Raw genomic sequence first — 23,914 nt, 5'->3', positions numbered from 1 at the left:
TGTGAAGGTTGCTTGAGAAATTTGTTCTTTGAAAAAGACAATATAGGATTGGAACCTAGTTATGCTCCAGATTTCACACTTCTCCAAATGTTGCCTTGCAACATTTTTGGCTGCAAATTCTTGGCTCCAAAAATGGAGCAAAATACATTTTAAAATGCTTATTTTAAAATTAATACATTTGGAAATGTGTGTTTTCAGGGGAAAATATGTTCAAAAATGTATTTAAATTACATTTTGTGTGGATGATTATGATTATAATGCAGAAATGGAATAGAATAGACCTATGAATGAACAATTGTGAAAGTGACACAGATTGGGAATAGACTGAATTTTCCTATTGTTTTCCAAACACTAACTAACCAGTGGTCATCACCACATCCTGAACCTACCAACAACTTTATTAGAGGAACCTGCAAGAACGAGAAACATTTCTCTTTCTACCCCAATCATAATTGTATAAAGCTCTATTGTTGTCATTTCCACCACCACCACCCTGCCCACTTAGTAATCTTCTTTAAACTTCAAAGTGCTCCTTAAGATTTGGCTGCTTGGGAATGGTACTGCCTACAAAGGATAATTACTTGCTACAGTCTAACACAGGGGTCAGCAAACTTTTTCAGCAGGGGTTCCTCAGACGTCGTGGGGGGCTGGACTATATTGGGGGGGAATGAACGAATTCCTATGCCCCACAAATAACCCAGAGATGCATTTTAAATAAAAGCACACATTCTACTCATGTAAAGACACCAGGCAGGCCCCACAAATAACCCAGAGATACATTTTAAATAAAAGGACACATTCTACTCATGTAAAAACACGCTGATTCCCGGACTGTCCGTGGCCCGGATTTAGAAGGCAGTTGGGCCGGATCCGGCCCCCTGGCCTTAGTTTGCCCACCCATGGTCTAACAGGTTTGCTCCCTGCCCCCTCCAGTTATTTGGAGGAGTATCTTCTGATCAGACCTCCTGTAATGAGTCTCTGTAATGGAAGAAACCAGTCCCCTGTCGTTCTCCCCTCCCAGCTCTGGCAAAGCAAAACATGCGCCAAGAGATTTCAGAAGCTGGAAGATTGCCCATGTCCTTCCCTAGAACAAAGACAGGCACTTCATCTCTCACATGCAAAGCTTTACAAGGGGCACAGTTTTGCAAATGGCTGCATTATGCTGCTACATACCGCCCAACAATTAGCGTACCTCTCTGTGAGTTCAAATTGGGCCTGACATGTGCCTGTTTGAAGAGGTTCCCCAGGAATTAAAGAGCTACTTCCATCAGTTGACTTGGCTGGCCATAAGAAACTTGACACGCTGTTGAGAATTTTCTGCACTTAACCATGAAATATATCTGCCACAGGTATCAAGTGGGCTTTTGTGTGGGGTTTTTTGGTGCTGTAATCAGATTACAAATTGAACATTTCCATATGTGCATGCTGGCAGGTCTATCGCCAGCTATCTAATCTTTAGCTGCCCTCAAGTGCTAGTTTTGGGGAGGGGGGAATGACATGGAGTAACAGAGATATTAATACAGTTTCTGCTTGTGTGAACATATGTTAATGAACTGAGAGCTGGGGCTCAAAAGAAACAGCTGTTAAGAATTTTTCAGCATTCTTAGAAAATCAGTGTCATAATTACTGATAATTTAGCAGAATGGCCATTCCCAGCCGTTCCCTCTGTTTCAGGAGCATGGGGATGGAGATGCATTTCACTGCTGATCATTCATTTCACTGAATTCATTTGCATTAAAAGCAGCCTGGAAAGTCTAAGGAATTTTTGCCATGTCAGTCACACAGAATTTGATGTGAAATAAACAAAAGGCTGTTTCTACTCAAGAAGCAGAATGTTTTATCATGCAAAACATCCACTACAATTTTAAAACCTTGATACCTTAACCTGGCAATCTGCTTTCTCCGGTGTGGTCCACTGCAATCACCTTCAGTCTTTTCAGACCCTGGAACCACTGTTTTATCACATCCATATTTTATGGTTTTCTTTTAAAATTGTATATGCTGTTCTTCAATGTAAATATTTCCAGGACAGGGGGAGGGAAACAGCAATAGCCAAAACAAATACATAAGCATAAAGCTATACAGCAATATGACACCGGGGAGGATGCAACGTAAAACAGACTCAGCAATATTAAAAAGCCTGGGAAAATACAACACTCTTTACCTGGCATCAGAAAGACAACACAGGTGCCAGAGAATCCTCCCTGGAGACAACTTCCACAAATCTCAAATGGCAGAGGCACCTAGCAGATGACCTCAGTGCTCAGGCAGGTCCATGTTCCAGTACCCAAATTCTAAACCATTTACATCTTACAAAATGAGCATCAACACTTTGAACTGTGCCCAGGTTTCAAGACTGATTATATATTTTCCTATCTCCTAGTCACAATTAGTAGCCTAATATGCAGTTTTCCACAGTTTTCCAAGGCCGACTTATTACAATCTAATTTATAGATTATCAGAACATGGATAGCTGTGGACAGGTTAGCCCTGTCCAGGAGGGATCACAGCTGATCTACCAGTCCTCAATTATTGAAAAATGCTATGTACCACAAATGCCACATGGGTTTTAGTGACAAAGTTGGCTTAGAGTAGTCCCATATCGAGAATCTAATCCTTCAGGTGAAGGGCAGTCCTTTACAAAACAGGTTGAACATCACCTCCCTGGGGAGAGACCTACCAATGTTCCTTCATTTTAGCGGGATTGATCTTCAGTTTATTGACCTTCATCTAATCTGTTGCTGATCCCAAACACCAATTCAGCACTCGCACTACCTCATCTGAATTACATATAAAAGAGAAATCTAGTTGGGTGTTATAAGCATGCTGGTGTTACCTTACTCCAGATAAGAGTAGGCTAGGGACACCGTTTATGGATGCAGAGGTTTCTATGCATGCATCCATATTTGGAAGATGAACTGTGTGCATTTTTTAAAAAAGTTACAGTCTTAGCTGTTAGTTGTTTGGAAGTTGGAGAAGATTCAGTTCAATGTCCCCACCAAGCAGCTGCTCAGCTGAATTTTGGCTTTTAAAAACAGATGCTATGTGCAGGGAGCACATGCTCCATTTGATTGGGGTGTCTGAATTGTATAATTATTGTGTACTACAGCTGTTCTTTCAATATTGTACTTTTGGAGAGGGGATCATAATCTGGAACTCTATCTAATTAATATTAATAGAAAAGAAAGCAATGGCACACACATAGAGTTACGGTAAATGTTAGTCCAGTAGTACAAGCCAGTTTCCAAATTTAAGTTGTGGGGAAGAAGCAGGTTGTTTTGATCTCTGGGAGGAGTATAAACGAGTATCCAACAGTTGCAGGGAGGAGGTCAGACTGGCAAAGCTCAGAATGAGCTGAGGCTTGCAAGAGAGGCTAAAAATAATAATGTTTCTTCAGCTATGTTTAGAGCAAAAGGAATAACAAGCAGGTAGTGGGTCTGCTGTGTGGAGAAGACAAAGAAATGCTATTGGGTGACAAAGAGAAGGCAGAACTGCTCAACATCTCCTTGGCTCTATCTTCACTCAAAAGGAAATTGATTGATTGTTTGATTGATTAAATGAAGGAATGAATTTATATACTGCCCTATACCCAGGGCTGTTCACAGAACAATGCAGTGCCCAACCTGGTGATAACAGAATAAACAATGTCAGGAGGGAGCCAAGGGTCTGGAAACTGAGCCTTATGAGGGATGGTTGAAGGAATTGGGTATGTTTAGCCTGGTAAAAAGGAGACTGAGCCATCTTCAAATATCTAAAGGGCTGTTCACATGGAGGCTGGAGCAAGCTTGTTTTCTCCTGCTCTGGAGGATAGGGCCAGAACCAATGGTTTCTGAGAGTGCCATTTCTTTGTGAAGGAAATACTTTGTTGTCTAGGAACTGCCTGTGTGCGACAAAACTCAGATTTCCAGGTGCTCAACCCTTTAAACAATGTTTCAAAGCACCCTTTAAAACATCAAATACAGTGGACGCTCGGGTTGTGAACGTGATCTGTGCAGGATGCACGTTCGCAACCCGCAGTGGCACGTTTGCGCACACGCGGGTTGTGATTTGGCGCTTCTGCGCATGACCGAAGCACAATTTAGCGCTTCTGCGCATGTGTGACCTCCGAAACCCGGAAGTAACACGTTCTGGTACTTCTGGGTTTCGGAGCGTCCGTAACCTGAAAAAACACAACCTGAAGCGTCTGTAACCCAAGGTATAACTGTACATTAAAGCCATTGATTACATGTCATGTCAATTTCAAGAGTCTGGCATGGTCTCAGGTTGATGTATTGAATGGTAAAATGCAAGTCTTTATTTTGGATTTTTATTTTGCTCCACTTACTTGATGCCACATGAAAGTCCCTTAATAACATTTACAGTACATTAGAAGTCACTTGAAGGCACACTATGTCTTTGTAACTGACAGGTAGAAGAGAGTAGAAGTTAAGGATTCCTTTGTTTGCTGAGCATGTACCCCCCTCCTTCCTAGTTGCATGACACCATTAAGGGTTCATATTTATTTATTTTTAATGTGATGGAAAGTTTTATTCCAAATGCAAAACTGCAACTAAATCAGAGACACTTGCAAGGTTTTTTCTGTGAGCAGTTCGCCTGTGATAACAAACCCTCAGGTCACTTTGGTCTTGGATATATGTGATCATTAATCAAAGGGTGAGGAGAATGTGAGAGCACAGAAAAGAATAGGAAACAATTAGAAGTGTTTGACTCATCACTGTTTCATTCACTGCTGCAATTGTGCAAATAAATGGACATTATGTAGGAAAGGCAGACATAGGTCAAGTGCAAAATAAATTAATAACCCAAAAAAGTGACTTGTCAATTACTGTCTGGCTAAAATACTCTGGGATTCCCTGCCCATGAAAATATATTGTATGAGGCAGGATAACAACATTGGATCACTAAATTCCAAAGCAACTTCTGATACAATTGGTGTAAGGAACAAGTCCAGTTCATGCACTTGTACTTTGACACTCAGTAATGATAATGATGATGATAACCCACAAACAATTGTAAAGCCAGGAACACCATGTGCCCTTTTCCCACTGCAGTCACTCACACCTGGCTACATCTCAAGGTTGGGGTATCTTCCAGAGTAGAGTCTGCTACAAAGTGAGGCAATACAGCCAGAATTGGAAATAAGATACACAATGAACACATCAGACTGCTTTCCACTTATGCAAGGGCTCTGTGGATGCTGACGTAGAGATCTTATGAATTTTTTGGCAGTAGGTCCAGCACAAATGAAATTCTTTGCAATACATAATTCACTTATTGAATTCATTACTACAATATGTGGTGTTGGCCACTCACTAAGTTAGTTTTGTAAAATGATAAACTCACAGAGGATAGGTCAATCAATGGCTGTTCACTATTTAAATATTCATATGCAAAGCCTTATACTTCTGATGACAACATAACTGGGCATCCGAAAGGAGATGGTTATCGCCCTCAAATCTTGTTGGAAGCCAAATGCTGAGTAGATAGTTCCTTGGTGTGCTTGAGGAAGAAAATACAATTGTTTACTCTGTGTGTTGCAGGGGGGTTGCTATTAACTTCCACAAAAAGAGAACATTAACAATACCCTCATATGTTCTGTTTGTAGTGGTGGCTGGTCCATTGGGGCTGGTAGTAAGTAAGGCAGGAGGCCAAGAGTAGGTGAAGCCAGAACCAGTGACAGGCAGAGCCAAATAATTTTGCCACTCTCAGTCTCAGCATTGAGTTCTACAAAGGCAATACTGAGACTAAGAAGCAGAATGCCTTCATCCCCTGTATAGGTTGTAAAAAATGTAAGCAGGTGGGACCTAGCTGAGGGCAGGCTGAAGTTGGTGCAGCAGTGTCCCATTTACCCTAAGGGATCGGCCTTCACTGTTTGTTTGGTAATCTGCTTTCACTTATACAGTCCTAGATTAGATGGAGACTTTTTGCCAGGTAACCAAAACCTGAAATAAAAAAATCTAGATATATAAACAATTTACAGAATAAACCAGTTTCCCCTGGCAGTTGTCCCAGGTACCATAAGATTTTGTAGATCTCCCTCTCTGTGGGTAAAAGAGGTGTGGGTAAAAGAGGTCTGGCCTAAGCACCATAGGAGACATTCCAGGGTTAGACCATTACCCAACAGGCCGTAGAATGGTGGTCCTCTCTCTCTCTCTCTCTCTCTCTCTCTCTCTCTCTCTCTCTCTCTCTCTCAACTAACACCACTGACAAGGGGAAGTGTTGCCACCTCCCAAGCTTCTGCCAATCTGCCATGCCAGTGTGGGCCTGGGAAGGCTGTACATGTTTGACTGCCCTTGATTCTCTCTTCCCCAACCTACTGTGATTGCTAACCATCTTATGTCTAGCATTTGTGATTGTTGAGAAAACAGAGTAATCATATTGATAGCTCTAGACTTGAATGTTTTGAGGGCCAACAGGGATGTGGGTTTGCTTTTGTCCTTTTGCAAAAGCAGAGTTTCTGTGCAGTTAGCATTATTGCTAGTAGGGGAAATTTCATACAAATTCTGTTGAAATCCATTCTATAGCCAACAAAACAAAAGGCCAGTGAAAATGATGTCTTCATTTTGTAATCCTTTATTTTTTTTTAAATTTGATCCTCCCATAGTAATGTACTGAAATGCATAACAGTTACATTGTACAAAGCATTTAAAGAAAGTACCTCAACTTGCTGGTTATTTCAAAATGAGATAATAAACAAAAAGGAAAATAAAATCTGGTCCCTCACCAAAAGGGCGAAATTCTTGGCCCCCTCCCGCCCCTGCCCCCAAAATAACTGAATACAATTCATTATTTATTTATTGGGGGTTTTCTTTTTTAAACATAAGTTTGGAACACTTCATTTTACAAATAGGATTAACATGAACGTAACATCACACAAGCTCGCAGACAACCAGCATAAAATATTGGGTACAGTTTTCTTTTTCTTTTTTTAATCAGAAGAATCATGCTTTCATGAAGAAAAAATTAGAATGCTTTATACATTTGAATCATTTTTGCTGTATTACAAAAAAATCTCTAAATCACCTCTATTCATTATTTAGTTTCAGTAAAAGGAAAAAAAAACGATAGTAAAAGAGGAATGTAAGAAATCTTTTTTAAACACTGTTTGCACGAACATATATGCAGATCAGTTCGCCTCCTTTTTTTAAGTCCATGGGTGCCCGGAAAAATGATGTGGGGTGGGGTTGGAGAGAACTGGAACAGTGCTATTAATTTCATATGAACAGTGCTACATTTAGCAAGAGTGCTTTTTTTCTTAATCCACAAACAATTGTTTGCCAACAAATAAATTACATGTACACGCAACACCAATAAAGAAAGAAATCAAGAGCAACAAATGAACACCAACAAAATAAAACAAATAAAACAGTGACATGATTGTCTAAAATTAAAATGTCATTACATTGATCAGGGAAACATTGAACTATAGTGGTATGTTTGATGACTGTGGTCTTTTGCATGTAGTATGCTGAAAGACTCACCTCCTTTAATTGCTGAACTCTCCCAAGTTTTTTTTTCCTCTTTTTTTACAATATACACAGACGTCTTACATTATTGTCTCATGTGGTTCTTTATTTTTACAATGCAGTTCAGAAGGCAAAAGTTAAGGAGGGGGCAAAATATTCCTTGTGATTAGGTTCTAGATTAATGGTAGATGTACATTCGAGGGAACTGCTTTGTCTTCCTTAAATGGTTTCAAACGCATAAAGCATAGATGAAGAGGATTTGTATAGAAAAGCAACTGTTCCTAATCCTGCCTACAATTACCATTCTACACGGGGTGGGGTGGGGGACTCAAAAAGGAAAAAACAATTTTGTTTTAGTTTAAAGGAGTGCTAACGTGTGTGTAACAATACACGTCTTAACCCATAAGTCCCTCCCCAAGCAGGTGGAGTGGAAGACACATATTCCCCAACAAGGTCTATTTGATCCATGTATTTTGAAAGTCGCATTGATCCTCAAAATGTCAGCAGCTGCCTTCGCTGTGCAAAACAAAAGATTGAGAATAAATAGTTTTCTTTCTTTCTTTCAAATCATTCAGTTTAAGGTCACCTGACTTTAAATGTGACCCATCAGATTTCTAAGGCATTCTGCTCTGCAGTCTTTTAAATAGTCTTCTAGCAAAGAGCCATGTTGCTAGTTTGGACTTGGTCCCAATCCTGTTACGTTTGACGGTGTCATACATGACTAATGGACTGGATGGCACTGGATTCTGCAGCAACTCTTGCCATACTGTGCCACACATTGGATGAATTGTGGGGTGCAGAGTGGAGAGAGTCCTTGTCGGAGAGTGAAAGCATCATAGCAATGGCCTACAGTTGAAGAAGAAGAAGGAAGAAGTCAAAATAAGATATTCAGTAATATCATTTAGAGTCATAGTTCTATCGTGGAAGAACCTATTCTTTCAGTGGGAATCAGCAGTATGGCTCCCACCTGGGAACCATCTTGGAATTCACCCTGTACCACAAAGTCCTCTCACTAGGTTTCTGAAGGCTCATGACAGAAAAAATGGAAACTGTGCTAGGCCTGTGTTGTTAAACCCTTTGGATCTGTGAATGTACTTTACTTTATGGGCCCCCAATGTGGCAGAGGGAAGAGCCAAAGAACTTCATATACCGTATTTACTCAAATCTAATGCTCACCTTTTTTGGCCAAATTACGTTGTGAAAATTAAGGTGCACATTAGATTCGATGACACATTAGACTCGAGTAAATACGGTAGTATGGAAACAAAGAAAAGGCAGCCGGGGGGCATAGTCAGAAAGGCAGCCGCAACAGTTTTTGGATAGACAAGGGTATTTTGCCTTCTCTGTTCCTCCCCTGCAGCAAAAACTGGTGTGTTTCCAGCTAGGCCCTCAGTTGAGCAAAACTGCAGTTATTTTGCCACTAGTGGCCAAACTGGCAACACTTCATGCCCCACAGGTGGAGAAATGCTGCACTAATGGGGTCAGTTACCTTGGTATAAGAGTGTTGTACAGAACAATTCAGTGATTTCAAAACCTAATTACATGACTATGGTCTTTACTTCATGGAAGTAAGTTAAGAGGATCCCCATGGATTTCACTGTGTTGTGGCATGTTCCGAATCTTCTCAAACAAGTTTAAATGAACTAATTTGTTAACCTTCTCTGCAAACTAGAAAACCGACGAGGATTGGCAGTATTCATGGGCCTACTGGGGACATTAAAATTTCTACTAGCATGTGTAAGCACACTTGACTCCTTTCCAGAAAAGTATAGTTTCAGGTTACAACTAGACAGCCTAGCCATCTCAGTTGTACCAACCAGTAAATACGAATAATAGGGCCAGTACAGACAAAACATTGGAACTCTCTCTTGTCTATGAATACGGGAACAGAACAGACCACAGGATTGCGCTCTCTCTTTCTCTTAGTACTCAATTCTTCAGTGCATATTTCCTCAATCTATCTTAACAAATGTCAGGAATTACATTGGCACCAACATTAACTATGGTTTGCACTAATCTTTATTTTCTTTAAAAGTCCTTAATTTACAGGTGTCACAACAAAAGGTCAAATCTTCTTAGCCAGGTTTGGAAACCTGGATTTGGAAACAGTTTCAAAGCACAAACATCATTGTCAAGGTTGGTGGTTGAACCGCTGTCATTAGCCTTGGATATATTTGTACTAGAGAAGAAAGGGAAAAAGAGAAGATGCATATGATCCAATGGTGTCCCTCCTGATCTCTTAACTGCAGTTAAGCAGTGTCTGTCCACCATTTTCTCAGCACCAGCTCAGTTGGATGTGGTGCTGATGCAGCAGCACTTGCTCATCTACCATGGGCCAGAAAAACAGAGATGCATTAACCATGTCAGCACAAAAGGTCAAACAAATTGAGGTGGCCTTTTGAGGGTATCTCCAGATGGGTTTCTTACTGTTGGTATATGCAGCAAGAAGTGTTTTACGTTTTCAGTGTACATTTGTACGGGACTGTCTGCTCCTCTGCTACTCTCAGGATTACTGACTCAGCACTGGTGTTCTTTGACTCCTCCCAATCTATTGTTTCAATCCCCATCATCACTTTTCCCACCCTTCCCAACCAGATTACAATTTATCCTGAAAGCACAATAAAATAGATTTACCTGGGATTTGGACTTGCGACACAATGGCTGCTTTAAGTCTTCTGGCAGATGGGAGGTGCTAAACGCTGCCAGTTCAGCTTCACTGAACTGGCTTTCTTCTACTTTCCTCACTTTGAGGCTATCAGTGAAGTGCCTTATATGGTCCAACGCAGAAAGTCCAGTTTTATTAAACTCATCTTCCTTATACCTATGAAACGTCCAAAGATTGGCATACTGATTGGTTTTGAAAAGCAAATTATCAGTGATTTTTAAAAAACAGTAATTGAAATATTTTGTCTGGTCTTTCCTTTAACAGACTTTGGGCAAAATTGAGGGCATAATAGGCATGGTTCTTTTTAAAAATTAAATTCTTAACCATATGATTAGGTTCTACTGATTTAAATGAAACTATAAAGTGTGGCTAACTTTATCTGGATCACACCCCTTAGAAAGCTGCTCAGTTGCACAATAAAGAGGCATATTTAGGTCAACCTGCAAATACAGGATTAAGTCCTAGAAATTGGGAATTCTGCTGTATTTTCTACCATCTACTTTGATCTTGCTCCTACCTGCCAGGAGAAGTCTTGCAATTCATTTCCAAAGCATTTGCTTCTTCATAGTCACCCTCTTCACATATGTTGCTTACAGCTGGTTCTTTAACTGACCCCCCTGTTATCTCACTTTCTTCATCTTCTTCATCCATCATTACTTCATCTTCTGCTTCTTCATCTTCCAACAAGTCTGAGTTCTGGCTTGTCACCAGAGTCTTTTCATCCTTAAAGTGACTTCCATTAATTCTTCAAAAAAATACATATCAAATGAAAACAAAATTACCTGTTAGCAGTTGCAGAAACAGGACCTTGCTTTCTAAACTTTGTTTTGCATTAACTATCCCATAGGTGGTAATTGCCATAATTAAAATCAATAACCACTCTGTCCACTTTATTAAGTGGCCAATAATCCTTTGAAATTCAATTCACAGTCTGACAGAATAGTGAAGATAGCTTTTCTCACTATTACATCTGAGTTTTAGATTACTACATTTCATTATTCTTGAAAGTAGAATTCCCAGCATAGTTACTATTGACCAAAAGGAAAAATTATTCATGTTCTCAACTGTCTCTCACTGCCCTATTAACCACTAAGCATAACAACGACCAGTAGCACACAATCTGCTTCACAGCATAGTTGGAAAGTAATGGGTAACCACTTCACAGGCTTGTTGTGAGGACAAAATAGAATAACAGTCATGGGGCAAGGGTGCAATACATATTTCATAAATAAAAATAAATATATATACAACAGGTTAAACCCATTTACATAAAGGCCTTCTACCTAGATCTTGGGCTTGCAGTGTGTATTGTGTTGGGGAGGTGCAGAGCATTATGAACACGTCAGCTTCAAAGTGAAATCAATAGGCCTAGATGCATTTAATTCCATAAAAGATTGTGACCTTTGTCATGGAGAAGCAGTCATGTGAATAACTGAAACTGTTTAGGACTGCACACCAAAAAATTATTCCATTGATTTTATGAAGCATTCTATATAATTTAAATGGAGATAAGTTTTGATTGGTTTGCCTTGTTATCATAATATTTTAAACTCAAACATGTAACGAAATGTTCTAGTTCACCGGAAGCTCTCAGTCCTTCTCAACCCATTCCCTAGAGAAAAATTACCCCTTTCTAAATACAAAGGAATTTCACTTTTCATCTGATTGCTTTTAGATTTTCCAATAAATTGTCTGTTAGGCTATATAAAATGAAACCACACCAGACATTATCCCATAATTGCCTAAATCATGTAGGGTTACCCACAAACAATAATCTTTTGGATCATTTAACAAGCTTGTGTCTATAACAATTACAATTTATTTATTTACGGCTATTAGCCCATAAAATATGTACAAACATAAAAACACAGGGACATAAAAACAGATATATCCAACAACAGGAGGTGAACACCACGATGCAAGGGTGGGTCATTGAGCAGAGCCAAGTGACAGCTTGGGGCCAGGAGAGCTCCAAGGGACAGATCACAGAAAAGGAAAACTGAAGACGAACTCCGACATGCACTCTCATCATAACAGTTCGATTAGTTTTGATGTTGTTGGTGGTTTTTGGTGGTTTTTGATTGTGAGATAACCGCATTCAGAAATCTCGCCACCTGCAGAGTTACAGAAGGATCTGTATCCTGCAAAAGCAGTGCGGCGTGTGACTCAACAGGCCTGCCAACCAAGCGCAGCAAAGCAGGACCCAGGAATTTAACCCTGGCTACGCTATGTAGGGGACAGTTGAACATTATATGTGAAAGAGATTCAACAGTTTCCCCGTCACACACACATAGCGGAGACACCAAACCCTTGGAAAATCTGTGGTTCAGCAGGTTCGATGGAAAGACATTGAACCTTGCACGAATAAATGCACGTCGGTGTGGTACTGATGAAAGAGATGACATGTATGATGGAAGGCCAAGTGGTGGGGTTATTCCGTGATACCTGGGGGAGCAGACACCCCCACCCCTGGCGAGGTTGTGTTGATTTTCAATGTCCGCTAATCTTTGCTCAATAAGGCTTTTGGCTGAGCGTAAGTTCATCTTTAAGGAGTCCGCTGGGGAAATTCCGATGCTCAGAAGTTTGGCATGGATTTTCCCTACCCACGGATTGACAAAGACGTCCCGCCAGAGGCACTGAAAAAGGTAATGGTCGGGAAGCCTATGCCAGCTGGACAGCCAATAGCCAAAGACTCGCTTCCAGATGACAGTCTCCAATGATGCAATCCTTAACTCCAGACGTATGGCTGCGTTGCTCACACACATGGGGAGTTTCAGAAGGCGACGGAGAAACTGATTCTGCAATGTCCCCAGTGATGTTAAATTGGACCCTGGGGCCCAGAGCGGGGCAGCATAACAGAGGGTGGAAACCACTTTTGCGTGGTATACCTTCAATGCAGAAGGGATGTGAGAGGCTCCGTCGGCCGCAAGAAATTGGAGTAGAGTATAAAGTATTGTTTTCCCTTTGTTTAGTAAATACTGTATCTGTGGGTTCCAGCTTAGATTGTAATGAAAAAAGACTCCCAGGTATTTAAATTTGAAAACCTGTTCTAATTGGACTCCATCTAACTTCCAGCTGTAAGTTTTCCGAGACCTGGTAAAGACCAGGACTTTAGATTTCCCATGATTAATTGTCAGATGGTTAAGTTTGCAATAAGCCGCAAAAATCTTTAGAGCTCTGCATAAACCAACTCTAGAGTAGGAAAGGATCGCTGCATCGTCGGCATATAGGAGCAAAGGGCAGCGAAAATCAGCTAGGCGGGGGGCATGAATGTTGGCTTGAGACTCGTTCAGAAAGATCTTCATATCGCTGATAAACAGGTTGAAGAGGAGTGGGGCCAAAATGCAGCCTTGGCGCACACCTCTATTTATTGGGACCTCGTTGGATAGGTTTCCCGCCGGTGTGAGTCTCACTCTAGCCGACGACCCATGGTGTAATTGGGTTATAAGCCATAACAGCCTTCTATCTATGCCCCATCTCTCTAATTTCTTCCATAGGCAATTTCTTGGGATACTGTCGAAGGCAGCCTTTAGGTCTATAAAAGCGACACATAGGCGCCCCCGACTCGGGGCAGAATATTTTCTGGCAAGATGATACATGATTACCATATGGTCAGAGGTCGAATAATTGTTCCTAAAGCCCGCTTGCTCATGGCCAATCAAATTTGAGTCGTTTGCCCAATGGGACAGCTTGGACAGCAAAAATTTTGCATATATTTTCCCGATGATAGACAAAAGGCTGATGTTCCGATAGTTCTCCGGGTCAGCAGGGGGACCCTTTTTATGGACTGGCACGATCACGGCCTCCTTCCATGACCTAGGGATAAGCCCCGTAGAATTAATTGCATCAAAGACTTTGGCCAGAATTTCAGCCCACCACCTCGGTTGCGCAACAATAGCCTCAGCAGGGACTAGATCCGGCCCGGGAGCTTTGCCCGTTTTCAGATCTAATATCAAGTCCATTATCAGGTCTGGGTCAGTGGAGGGCCACAAAGGTAGATGGTCGGCTCGGAGTTCCGTGGATGAGTTGGATTCCTCTGAAGCTTGTGTCTACATTGGTCAACATGTCTATATTCCTTCATTTATACTTCAAGAAGAAAAAGAAATAGAATTTAACCAATTATCATTAAGGGTTATAGGATCCATTAAACATGAGGAAATTATCTTGGAATAACCATAAAGAAACCCATAATTTTGCAATGATCTTGAAAAAAGTGACCATCATCTCACTTGTGGGTATCTTTGGCATCTTTTATCAGGATGCCCTGGCAGAACTTCTTGGACAGTCTTAAGAAACTATGAGCTATAAACCAGGGGTTGCCAGATTTTTAAACCATGCCAGAAGAAGACAGTTTGAAGTGAAAAAGAACTTGGATTTAAACCAAAGTAATGAAAGCCACATGATTAAAAAAACAGATTTGCTAATTATGCTTTTCATATGCAGTAATTTGCCAAGTATGAAATATCTATCAAAATTTTGAAAGGAATCACTGGATGACCCATCAACCTTTTTTCCCTTATAGACTTCCTATCAGAGGACATGTTGAGACCAGATGTGGGGGGGGGGGGGACTAACCCATGACAATCAAGCAGGAAGAAAATTTGAATGTATATGTAATGTATTATCAGCTGCCTTCATGAATATATGCCTACTAGTTTTGACCCAGCATACAAATGAGCGAGAAACTTTAAAAATAGAAAGTCATAAGCCATATGCACTTTCTGCCCTTGAACATGGAAAGCAAATTAATGTGTGAGAGAAGACAGTAAATAAATTTGACCCAGAACATAATCACACACCATGTTACACATCTGTGGAAAGCTTATGCTTATCCCCAATTCAAGTGCTGTTTCAAATCCAAAATATGCACTTGACATATGCACTTGAACCATATATTGATTTATAGTCTGTTGATGCATTAGAGTGGCTAGGACAACCCAGACAGATAGGTGGGGTATAAATAAATAAAATAGTAGTATAGTAGTAGTAGTAGTAGTAGTAGTAGTAGGGGTTTTACTTAATACACACAGTTCACTTTCTTTACTGAAATGTGTAGTGGACAAAATGGGCAGTAATATAGTTTTACATTCGTGTTGAACAATTATATTGATTTTCATTAGGAATGTATCCTTGCTAGCTGTTATTCCCAGAATATGGGGCAGTTTATGCCTCACCCTGGTAGTGCCCCACATTATGGATCCACTTGTATGATTTTGAAGCAGTGAGTATTATATGAAATACACACAGTTTTTTCCAGCAGTGTTCCTAGTGATGTCATCATAAGAATCATGGCCTGCTTTAGCATTGCATAGGTTGATATAATAAATCAACCTATAAGTTGATGGTTGGAAATGGTTCAAGCTTGCCTTTTCAGAGAATTTGTGGATGGTAAATCAGGCATTGTGGTGTAGCTGGCCCCCTCTGCATCTGTAACAAATGTCTCACTATCCCACATTAAATACAGAGCAGCTTCTAGCTCTGAATCAGGTGTTTGGTTATATGCAAAAAGCTAAAACTGGTGCAAATCCCTGAAGGGAAAGTGATGTCCAATAAGATTACATGGGCATCCAAATACTGCCAGGGGGTTAACAATTTTCTTCCCAATTCCTCACCATTTGGAGGAAATTTCTCTTTCCTAGCTCAAGCATATATTGCTGATATTGCTGAACTGGGAATGATTGAAACTTGCTAATGCGTGAGACATTTCTTGTGAAAGCACTGGATTTGTATTTTGTATGTAATCCAGTTTGACCTGCTTACTTTGGCCACATTAACATCAGCACATTTAACTTTGCTAATTGCCAAGAGATCCAAACTACGTTTTCAAAAAGATTTTGTGAAGATATTGCTAAGGATAGTGTAGAAAACACAACAAACACCTTAATTGTAGTAGTTTTGCCTGTTAGAAATGGTCAAAATTAAGTTAGCTTTGGGATTGCACGATTATGATAGCTGTGCAAATTTTTATGTCTTGTATGTAATGGAGACAATCCAGAGAAAGTTCTGCGTAATTGGACTACAATGATATCAAGAAAACTCCATGACTGTGATTCAGTCCCACAGGCTTTAAAGGGAGTATGTCACCTTGATTTTGCCCAATTCCCTTTGGAAATAAGCTGGAAAAGTAACACTTCAGCAGTAAGGAAACAACAGTTAACGACGTCTGCAACACAGAGAAGTTGCACCTTACCTTTCTTCTGAATTGTTGTGGTTGCTATTCCCAATGAAATTACGAATTTCAGTAAAGTATGAGTCTTCTTTGTCATCTAGGATAGCACCTGTGCTTTCAAGTTCAGAATGAGGTGAAGACGTAGCAGTACCTTCACAGAAAAGTAAATATTTGGTTTTTTAGCCTATCAGAATTATGTTAATTTTCATTAATTTATTAACTACTTTCTTCACAAGTGTCTCAAGGAAACATACAATAAAAAAATAGTGCCAAAGTTCCCAAATGTCATCATTGCACATCTTATCAAATCAAGAAAAGAAACGCTTGATGAGACACACTCAACTATAATAGAAATGGTTCAGCTGGAAGTGAGCAAAACAAATGAAGAACTGGATGTGCACAGTCCTATGGACCCATCCCATCCTATAGGTGTCCTCAGGAAAGGATCTCCAAAGAAAGTTTCTCAAAACAAGAAGTGGGACTGGGCTGCCAGATTTGCTTGCAGCACAGAAAACAAGCGTGGAGAGAAATAGCATAGTTTACACAGCTGGCTGCTACAATGATCAAAGAAACTAAGCATTCTGATTCTGGGCTCAATTAAATAACATTGAAAAATTGAACTGTGTTAGGTGAGGAAGCAGCTTGTGCCTCACTGGTCAATTGTAGGGTTGCCATATTTTAAGAAGTAAAAATCCGGACAAAAGTTGTTGAGCTTTTTGTGGGAAATCAACAAAAAAAGGCAAAGAGTGATGCATTCCCTCAACCCCAGACACTAATTTCGCCGTTTGAATCCATACATATGGCAACCCTAGTCAGTTGCCAAGCCCTCTTAGGGAGACCCACCTCACATACTGAAAAGTACAGTATGATGCATAGATTCCACTGATGTTTATAGAACACAGTATTTATTTCAGAGTGCAGGCATCTGAAAATTTTTCTCATTTTAGTCTTAAAAAATAGATGACCATTTTCATCTAATCCATTAATCCAGTGGAGATAAACTAGTATATGTTGCTAGTTGTACATAACTTTCTCTATCAAAACTGATATATTAGGCTGATGCTACCCAGGTCTTAAACCATACCAACTTCCTGGATCAAAATTTGGATCTGATTTCTGACAAGTATTTAAGATTTTAGTCACAAGTACATAAAAACCTAAGGATAATGTTCAAGCCCACTGTATTCTTCTGACATAGGAAGATCCCTGTAATAGTTGTGGGATGAAAAGCATGATCTGCAGTGTCACAAGAATGCCACACCTGTACAACAGACCTGTATGATCTCATGAATTCCCTTTAAATGATTTATTTTAATGCAGAAAGCATGATAGGTACATACCAGACATGTTGCCATTCTCGTGTTTTTTGAGATGTCTATCTAAGTTGGTTTGTTGGCCAAAGCACCGGTCACATAAGTGACATTTGAAGGGCTTCTCCTTATTATGGATGTTACGAACATGTCTCTGCAGGTTGGACGATATACTAAAAGACCTGTCACAGTATTTGCATCTGAAAACAAATATCAAAGAAGAAAGTAGTATGTGAAATATAACTCAAATGAAACTAGAGAGCAACCATCTCAATTAAGCTCCACCGCAGTTTTGCTAAATCCAGTAATATCTCCCCCACCCCATATATTTTATTTGGTTTTTCAATAAAATAGCAAACATTGCAGGTCTCCTATCCAGTTACTTCAAGAACTACAGAGTAAGGTGAAAGAGCAGAGGGAAATCTGAACAACAAATCATAGAATCATAGGGTAACAGTAGCATTGGAAGCTGCCCCAAGAGTCATGTAGTCCAACAACCTGCAATGCAGGAATGTAGCTAGAATATCTTACAAACAGAAAATATCACAAAATGCTGCTTGAAAGACTGTATTTTCAATATTTTTATGCCTTTTATTTGGATCTAACTTTCCAGTAAAGCAATGGTTTCTATGCTTCAAGCCATCCCCCTTGTTCCCTATTCAGAAAGGGCACAGTAATCTCATTACAAATTTATCCGAATAAGTGGTATAGATTTTGCTCTGAAAATCCAAGTTTGGTTTCTGGTATTGGGAAAGATTCCATATTATTAATACTGTAAAACAGAAGGGATTTGTGGCCAGTGTGAATTTTTGGGAGCTTTGGGATAATGATAAGGGAGGACAGGATGCACAACTGACTTGTTGCACTTTTTGTTTCTTATGCTTCCCTATCTTGTCTGAAATTGGTCTTGTGCATCTTTCCCACACAAAGCTTGCATATGTCTCCACTAAGGAAGACATGCAGGATTGATTTTGAACAAGGCAGAGAAATCTAGGGAGCAGGAAACACAAGTCAACTGCACATCCTGCCTCCTATTTCTCTCTCCCCCCCCTTCCCCACACAATGTACTCACACATACATTTTGGCACATGCAAATTAATGTTAAGGTATAGTCACAGGAAATATCTCAGTATTTCAGAGTTAACAGGACATAATTTATGATAGCCTGTTAAAGTATTGCAGTAAAGCATATATGGTGTGAAAAGCAGAGAAGCGCCAGCCTATTGTTTCATGCTGTTGCCAATACCGTACAATTAAGCACTTTGAGAAGAGGGAAAACATGAAACAAATTACTTCTAAGGCTCAAATAAGGTAGAAAGACCACTTCCCTCCCTGTTAAAAATTACACTGTGTGATAAAATCTTTTATTGAGGAATTAGCTTGCTCAATTGCTAATCCTGGAGGAAATTCAGTTATCTTCCCAAATGCAGAAATAAACAATCCAAATCTTTAATACTGTGCCAACGCAAGTAGTTTAGTCTATCGCTCTGGTACCAGAGGCATCAATTTTCATACTCTGTAGTGATTTGAAGTCCCTGAAGTCTTTACTGTATTGCCCTTTCAGCCATTACTAAGACATACTATAACTATTCCAAATTCTCTTCCTGGCAGCTGGCCAACAGTCTTCATCACCATCGTCGTCTCCCCACTGCCCCCCACAATCGTCTATTTCTCCTGAACTTCAAAACATGTCTGTTACATTGTGTGCTAAGTCAATTATTCAGGGAAGAAATTATGCATTACATTGCTAATTGTTTCTGGCTGTTATTCAGTGGAAGAGCATAACATGTTTCAAGATACCTCTTAAAACAAGAATTAAATTGCATGCAACCTACTTCCCAAGTAAATTCAGGACTGAGTGAAAAATCTATCCCAAACAATGAGCTTTTTCTCCTTTCTTTGCAAGGCGTAAAATGTACCGATTTCTGCTTGTTTTGTTAGAACATGAGCCGAGTTTCTTCAATTGATTTCATTAAGTGAAAGTTCCATTTTGTACAATTAAAATTCTTTTCTCATTTCACTATGTGAATTGCTCTCATGGGCCAGATTTCCTAAAGGCTCTCCCAGTTATGGCCCACAGAGATCAATGAAAGTTACCAGTGAGGAAGTGGGTTAAAAGCACCAAGGACATGGAGATTAGTATGTATGCTTGTGAAGAGAATAATAGGACAGAAAATGCTTGTGGGAATTAAACGTACATCTTAAATAAATGAAATAAAACAACACTTTTGCAGGGTGAATGAACAAATACTGAAATCAAATTTGATACAAAGTAAGAAAATCATGTTTTTAGAACTCCATTTTTTATTAAAGTGATTGTTAATTTTTTACCAGAATTGGTAGGCCCACCAAAGCTCAGTTAAAATTGTTTCCATTCAGGCATTCCTAAAAGAGACTGCTGCTGTTCATGCCACAACAGTTTGGCCTTGATGTAGATGGAATCTATGTAGCTGGAATCAGTCAGGGCGCTACCCTCCCCAGGCCAGGTGGAAAAAGGCCTGCAAGGCAGGAAGCTGATCTTCCAGGATTCCCAGCCATTTGAACTGACCCAGATCCTGTGATCATCATCTGAGGCCCTTCTTAGTGTGCTTCCTCTGTGAGAGGTCCAGAAGGTGGCAACACAAGAATGGGCCTTTTCTGAGGTGGCTCCCCACTTGTGGGATGCTCTTCCCAGGGAGGCTAAAGATATGTAAACAAAGGTGCCAGGCGAAAACATTCCTCTTCTCCCAGGCCTTTGGCTGATAAAACAATCTATGGTATTTTAAACTGTTTGGGGGTGTTACTGTTTTTGTTTGTTACTACAGTATGTATTCTTGTGTTTTTATATTGTAAATCACCCTGTGATCTTTGGATGAAGGGTGGTATAGAAATAAATAAATAAATAAATGAATGAATGAATGGGAGGAGGAGGAGGAGAAGAAGACGACGACGACACATTTAAGGACAGCTGTAAAGGGAGAACTTAATATTTTCCTTCTTGCTATGGTCCAGATTAAAATGTCTTCTCAGAGGTGTCTGCTTGCATCAGGTGAAAATCCCCTACCAAGACTGCTATGATTCTGATTAATATTAACCTCCCATCCCACCCATCCCATTGGATGTGATTTGCATTTTTTAAAAAATATGCATGTTGGTTTAAAGACACATAATGTCACACATAACACATACAAAGGTGTGTATAATGTCACACCAAGTGTGGCCCTCTCTCCCCGCTCCAAGTGAGTTGCGCATCTGCAACTCCAAAACCAGAAGGACCAGCATGTGTCATTCTACATTATCAGGAATGCTTCATTCATCCACTTTTGAAGGCATCTGCAGGAATCAAAACTATGTATGCTCAGCACTATGGTTATTAACTCTCAAGTTCCTGGGTGTCTTTTGCCTCCGAAGGGTTTTGTGAGCATCCCATTGGGGTTGTGTTGAAGCACTTGGACCAGGTTTCCCCACACATTTATTAGAAAATATTGTCAACTGTGTTTTACATAGCACATTCTAAAACCTCATTTCATTTTTAATAGTGAAAATTCTTTGGAGGTCAAAGGCTCCAGTATGGAGCACTAACAGCCAATAAGAGTCTGTGGCTACTCCCCAGAAGCATTCATCTTGTACCTGTAAGGCTGTTCTCCAGTGTGTGTTCTCAGGTGACGGGTAAGATTTGCAGATCTTGGAAATATCTTGCCGCAGTATCTGGTATTAGAAAATGGTATATAAAGATAGCTTTAATGTTTTGCTTTAAGATACATAAAGAAATAAAATGCATAGTCCTAACTTCAAACCAATACTGGATGGAACTGCTTCTTTGGTGTACAGTGGTACGCTAGTTATGAACTTAATTCGTTCCAAAGGTTCGTTCTTAACCTGAAACTATTCTTAGAGGTGTGCTTTCACTAATGGGGCCTCTTGCTGCCGCTGCGCCGCCAGCGCACAATTTCCTTTCTCATCCTGGGGCAAAGTTCTCAATTCGAGGTAACTCTTACAGGTTAGCGGAGTCTGTAACCTGAAGCGCTTGTAACCTGAGGCATTTGTAACTCAAGATACCACTGTACTTAAATATTTCTGAAAGTAGCTTCAATAAATATATTGAATCAAAACCTTATGGATTAAGGTGGTGATGTCTGAATTTTCCAGTGCAACCCTCAGCAATCTATGAGAGCAGACTTTCATTTGAATGTTCATCCCGACATACTACACTTATTAACTTTGTCACTTCCCCAGCTAAATGCTTATGGGGGACGGGAACTCTTTTATCCAAGGTTTAGAATCTTGGCTTGATGGAAAGAGGTTTTAAATTGTTCAGCATATTCAATGTGTCAGTAAACGTGGCATCATTCCATCTGTGAAAGATCAGATCAGACACAATTCAAGAGACCTAATCCATCAAGGTATGCTTCTATAATAGTGTGACTTGAAAGTAGCTGACATGTTTTCAGAAAGATCAGATAAACTGATATGACAGTTATCAAACACATAAACTAACATTCTGAAAATGAGATAGGGGCATAAATACCAATCTAAAAAACAAATAGAAAACTGAAATGGCAGCATCAGGTTATTCTGCCAAATCAGGAACATTTCCCTGAAAATATGCATCCAAAATATAAATCCTAAATGACATTTCTAGATGATCATAGATCAATTTGAACATCACTTGTTGACCAAGTAAAGCCATTATGAGATTATTTCATCCTGTCAAACTCAGATGGTGAATTCCTGCCCACTGTCCATTTTGACTAGGGCTGGACTCGGAATCTGACAACATCTGGAGTGCCAGAGTTGCCCATTCCTGCTCTACATGAAGATAGCTTATATTTGCTGCAACTAGAGGGGGTGGGAATGGAAAACAAACAGATCCTTGTGTAGTAAATACTAGCTGTGTGGCACATGAAGGAGACAAGGTAAAACCACATTGTGAGGACTTGACCATGAAAAAGAATAGTACAGTGCCAGCCCAATATATTTTGCTGCATGAACTGGAGCCCAGATGTTGCCCCTTCTCCACAAGGACCAACACGTAAAGAGTCTAGCTGCAACATTCAAACAAAAATTCCTACCCTCATCTACACCCCTACTGCAGCCCTGTGCCATCTGATGCCGGCTAGTTCACTGTGCTGCATGGTTGGACCAGCTCTGGAATACTACGTGAATTAGCTTATGAAATACCTTTATCTTCATTTATATGCTACCAAACAGCTACAGCATTGGGGTTTTCAAACAAAGCCGAAGATGGCTCATGTTGGATAGTTCAGTCAGTGGAGCATGAGACTCTTAATCTGAGGGTCAGGGGTTCCAGCCCATGTTGGGCAAAAGATTCCTGCATTGCAGCAGGTTGGACTAGATAGCCCTCGTGGTCTGTTCCAACTCTACAACTCTATGGCTTATTCTATTATTATATAAAATACCTGTAGAGTGCCAGTTGCATCATCCATCAAGCAAGCACTGTGAATGCACAACCAGCATTAATAAATGCAGAGCTTGTGCAAACGGCTTGGGCCCTTATTTGGGATCTAATGATCTAATCTAATGATACCAGCCAGAGTAGAAGACAACAGAGCTTGTCAAAAGCAACATTGTTCAGATAAATGCAAACTTGTGATACAGTGGTTTTGTCTAAATCAGCAGACTCCATGTCTATTCCATGACGTTTACATGGGATTGCTGTTGCCTCTGGAGTACACAGATGGCGATCATAAGGGAATAATTCCAAACTTTTCTGACTGGAGCTACCATGAAGGTAGGCTTGGCTCAGTATCAATTCCTTTACAACTGTCTAAACATAATGAAGGGCTAGAGTATTGTGAAGGAATAGGCCTGTTTTAAAAATTCCATACAGAAACCTAGTCCCACGCAAATAAAGAAAGTGGTAAAATTGACTATGCCAGATCAGAAATAGCTTTTAGTCTAGTCAATTTCATTCTTTGGAGGGTGGGGAGAGAATAAGAAAATATCTGGCATGTTGGGGCATTGTTGAGAGAGGTACACGTGCACACACACCCCTCTTTAAAAGTGACAGGAGTGCATAAACATTTATCCTTCAACCTACTAAAATAAATTAACAACAAGACTCAATATTATTTCAGACATGGGTGAGTATAAACTGTGTTACTGGTCAAGGGCATTATCCAGAACATTCACTATTTAAATTGTAACAAATTTTCCAATTCACATTTGCACCATAATGATGTGTGAAATTCATTAAATTCTGAGGTCAACAGAAAAGCTCTCTCTGAGTCTAACAACTGGTCTGCCACTTAGGACCTGAAAGGCTACAGATGTCTATAAGATGGATCCAAACTCTGAGACAAAA

The 23,914-nt window shown here is 40.0% G+C and overlaps 1 protein-coding gene and 2 long non-coding RNA genes across 53 annotated transcripts in view; 2 read left to right on the top strand and 1 right to left on the bottom strand.

Moving 5' to 3' along the window:
• Nucleotides 1-23,914, top strand: part of LOC310762477 — a 102,111-nt gene that overhangs the window by 16,400 nt on the left and 61,797 nt on the right. The window contains exon 2 of one of the 3 annotated variants that reach the window (XR_014548001.1): nt 23,230-23,341. The exons of 1 other annotated variant lie outside the window; for it this stretch is intronic. This is a non-coding gene — a long non-coding RNA (uncharacterized lncRNA). Of the gene's footprint in view, nt 1-14,653; nt 14,694-23,229; nt 23,342-23,914 lie in introns of those variants that run through there. One more of the 3 variants, XR_014548002.1, reaches the window with a different exon arrangement.
• Nucleotides 6,558-23,914, bottom strand: part of MECOM (MDS1 and EVI1 complex locus) — a 473,075-nt gene continuing 455,718 nt past the window's right edge. For all 49 annotated transcript variants that reach the window (XM_083613089.1, XM_083613092.1, XM_083613088.1 and 46 more), the window contains 6 exons: nt 21,220-21,297; nt 17,641-17,810; nt 16,322-16,451; nt 10,649-10,876; nt 10,101-10,287; nt 6,558-8,312 (listed from right to left, as the gene is read on the bottom strand). In XM_083613089.1, the coding sequence (XP_083469215.1) occupies nt 8,178-8,312; nt 10,101-10,287; nt 10,649-10,876; nt 16,322-16,451; nt 17,641-17,810; nt 21,220-21,297 (928 nt within the window). In that variant the 3' untranslated portion in view covers nt 6,558-8,177. The remainder of the gene's footprint in view (nt 8,313-10,100; nt 10,288-10,648; nt 10,877-16,321; nt 16,452-17,640; nt 17,811-21,219; nt 21,298-23,914) is intronic.
• On the top strand, nt 16,410-20,509 carry LOC310762523. The gene is made up of 2 exons (XR_014548059.1): nt 16,410-16,463; nt 19,222-20,509. It is a non-coding gene; the product is annotated as an uncharacterized lncRNA (long non-coding RNA).

The sequence above is a fragment of the Podarcis filfolensis genome (assembly GCF_964270895.1).
Source record: "Podarcis filfolensis genome assembly, chromosome: 5".
NCBI classification, from domain to species: Eukaryota; Metazoa; Chordata; class Lepidosauria; order Squamata; family Lacertidae; genus Podarcis; species Podarcis filfolensis.
This window is presented reverse-complemented; position numbering and strand designations above follow the sequence as displayed.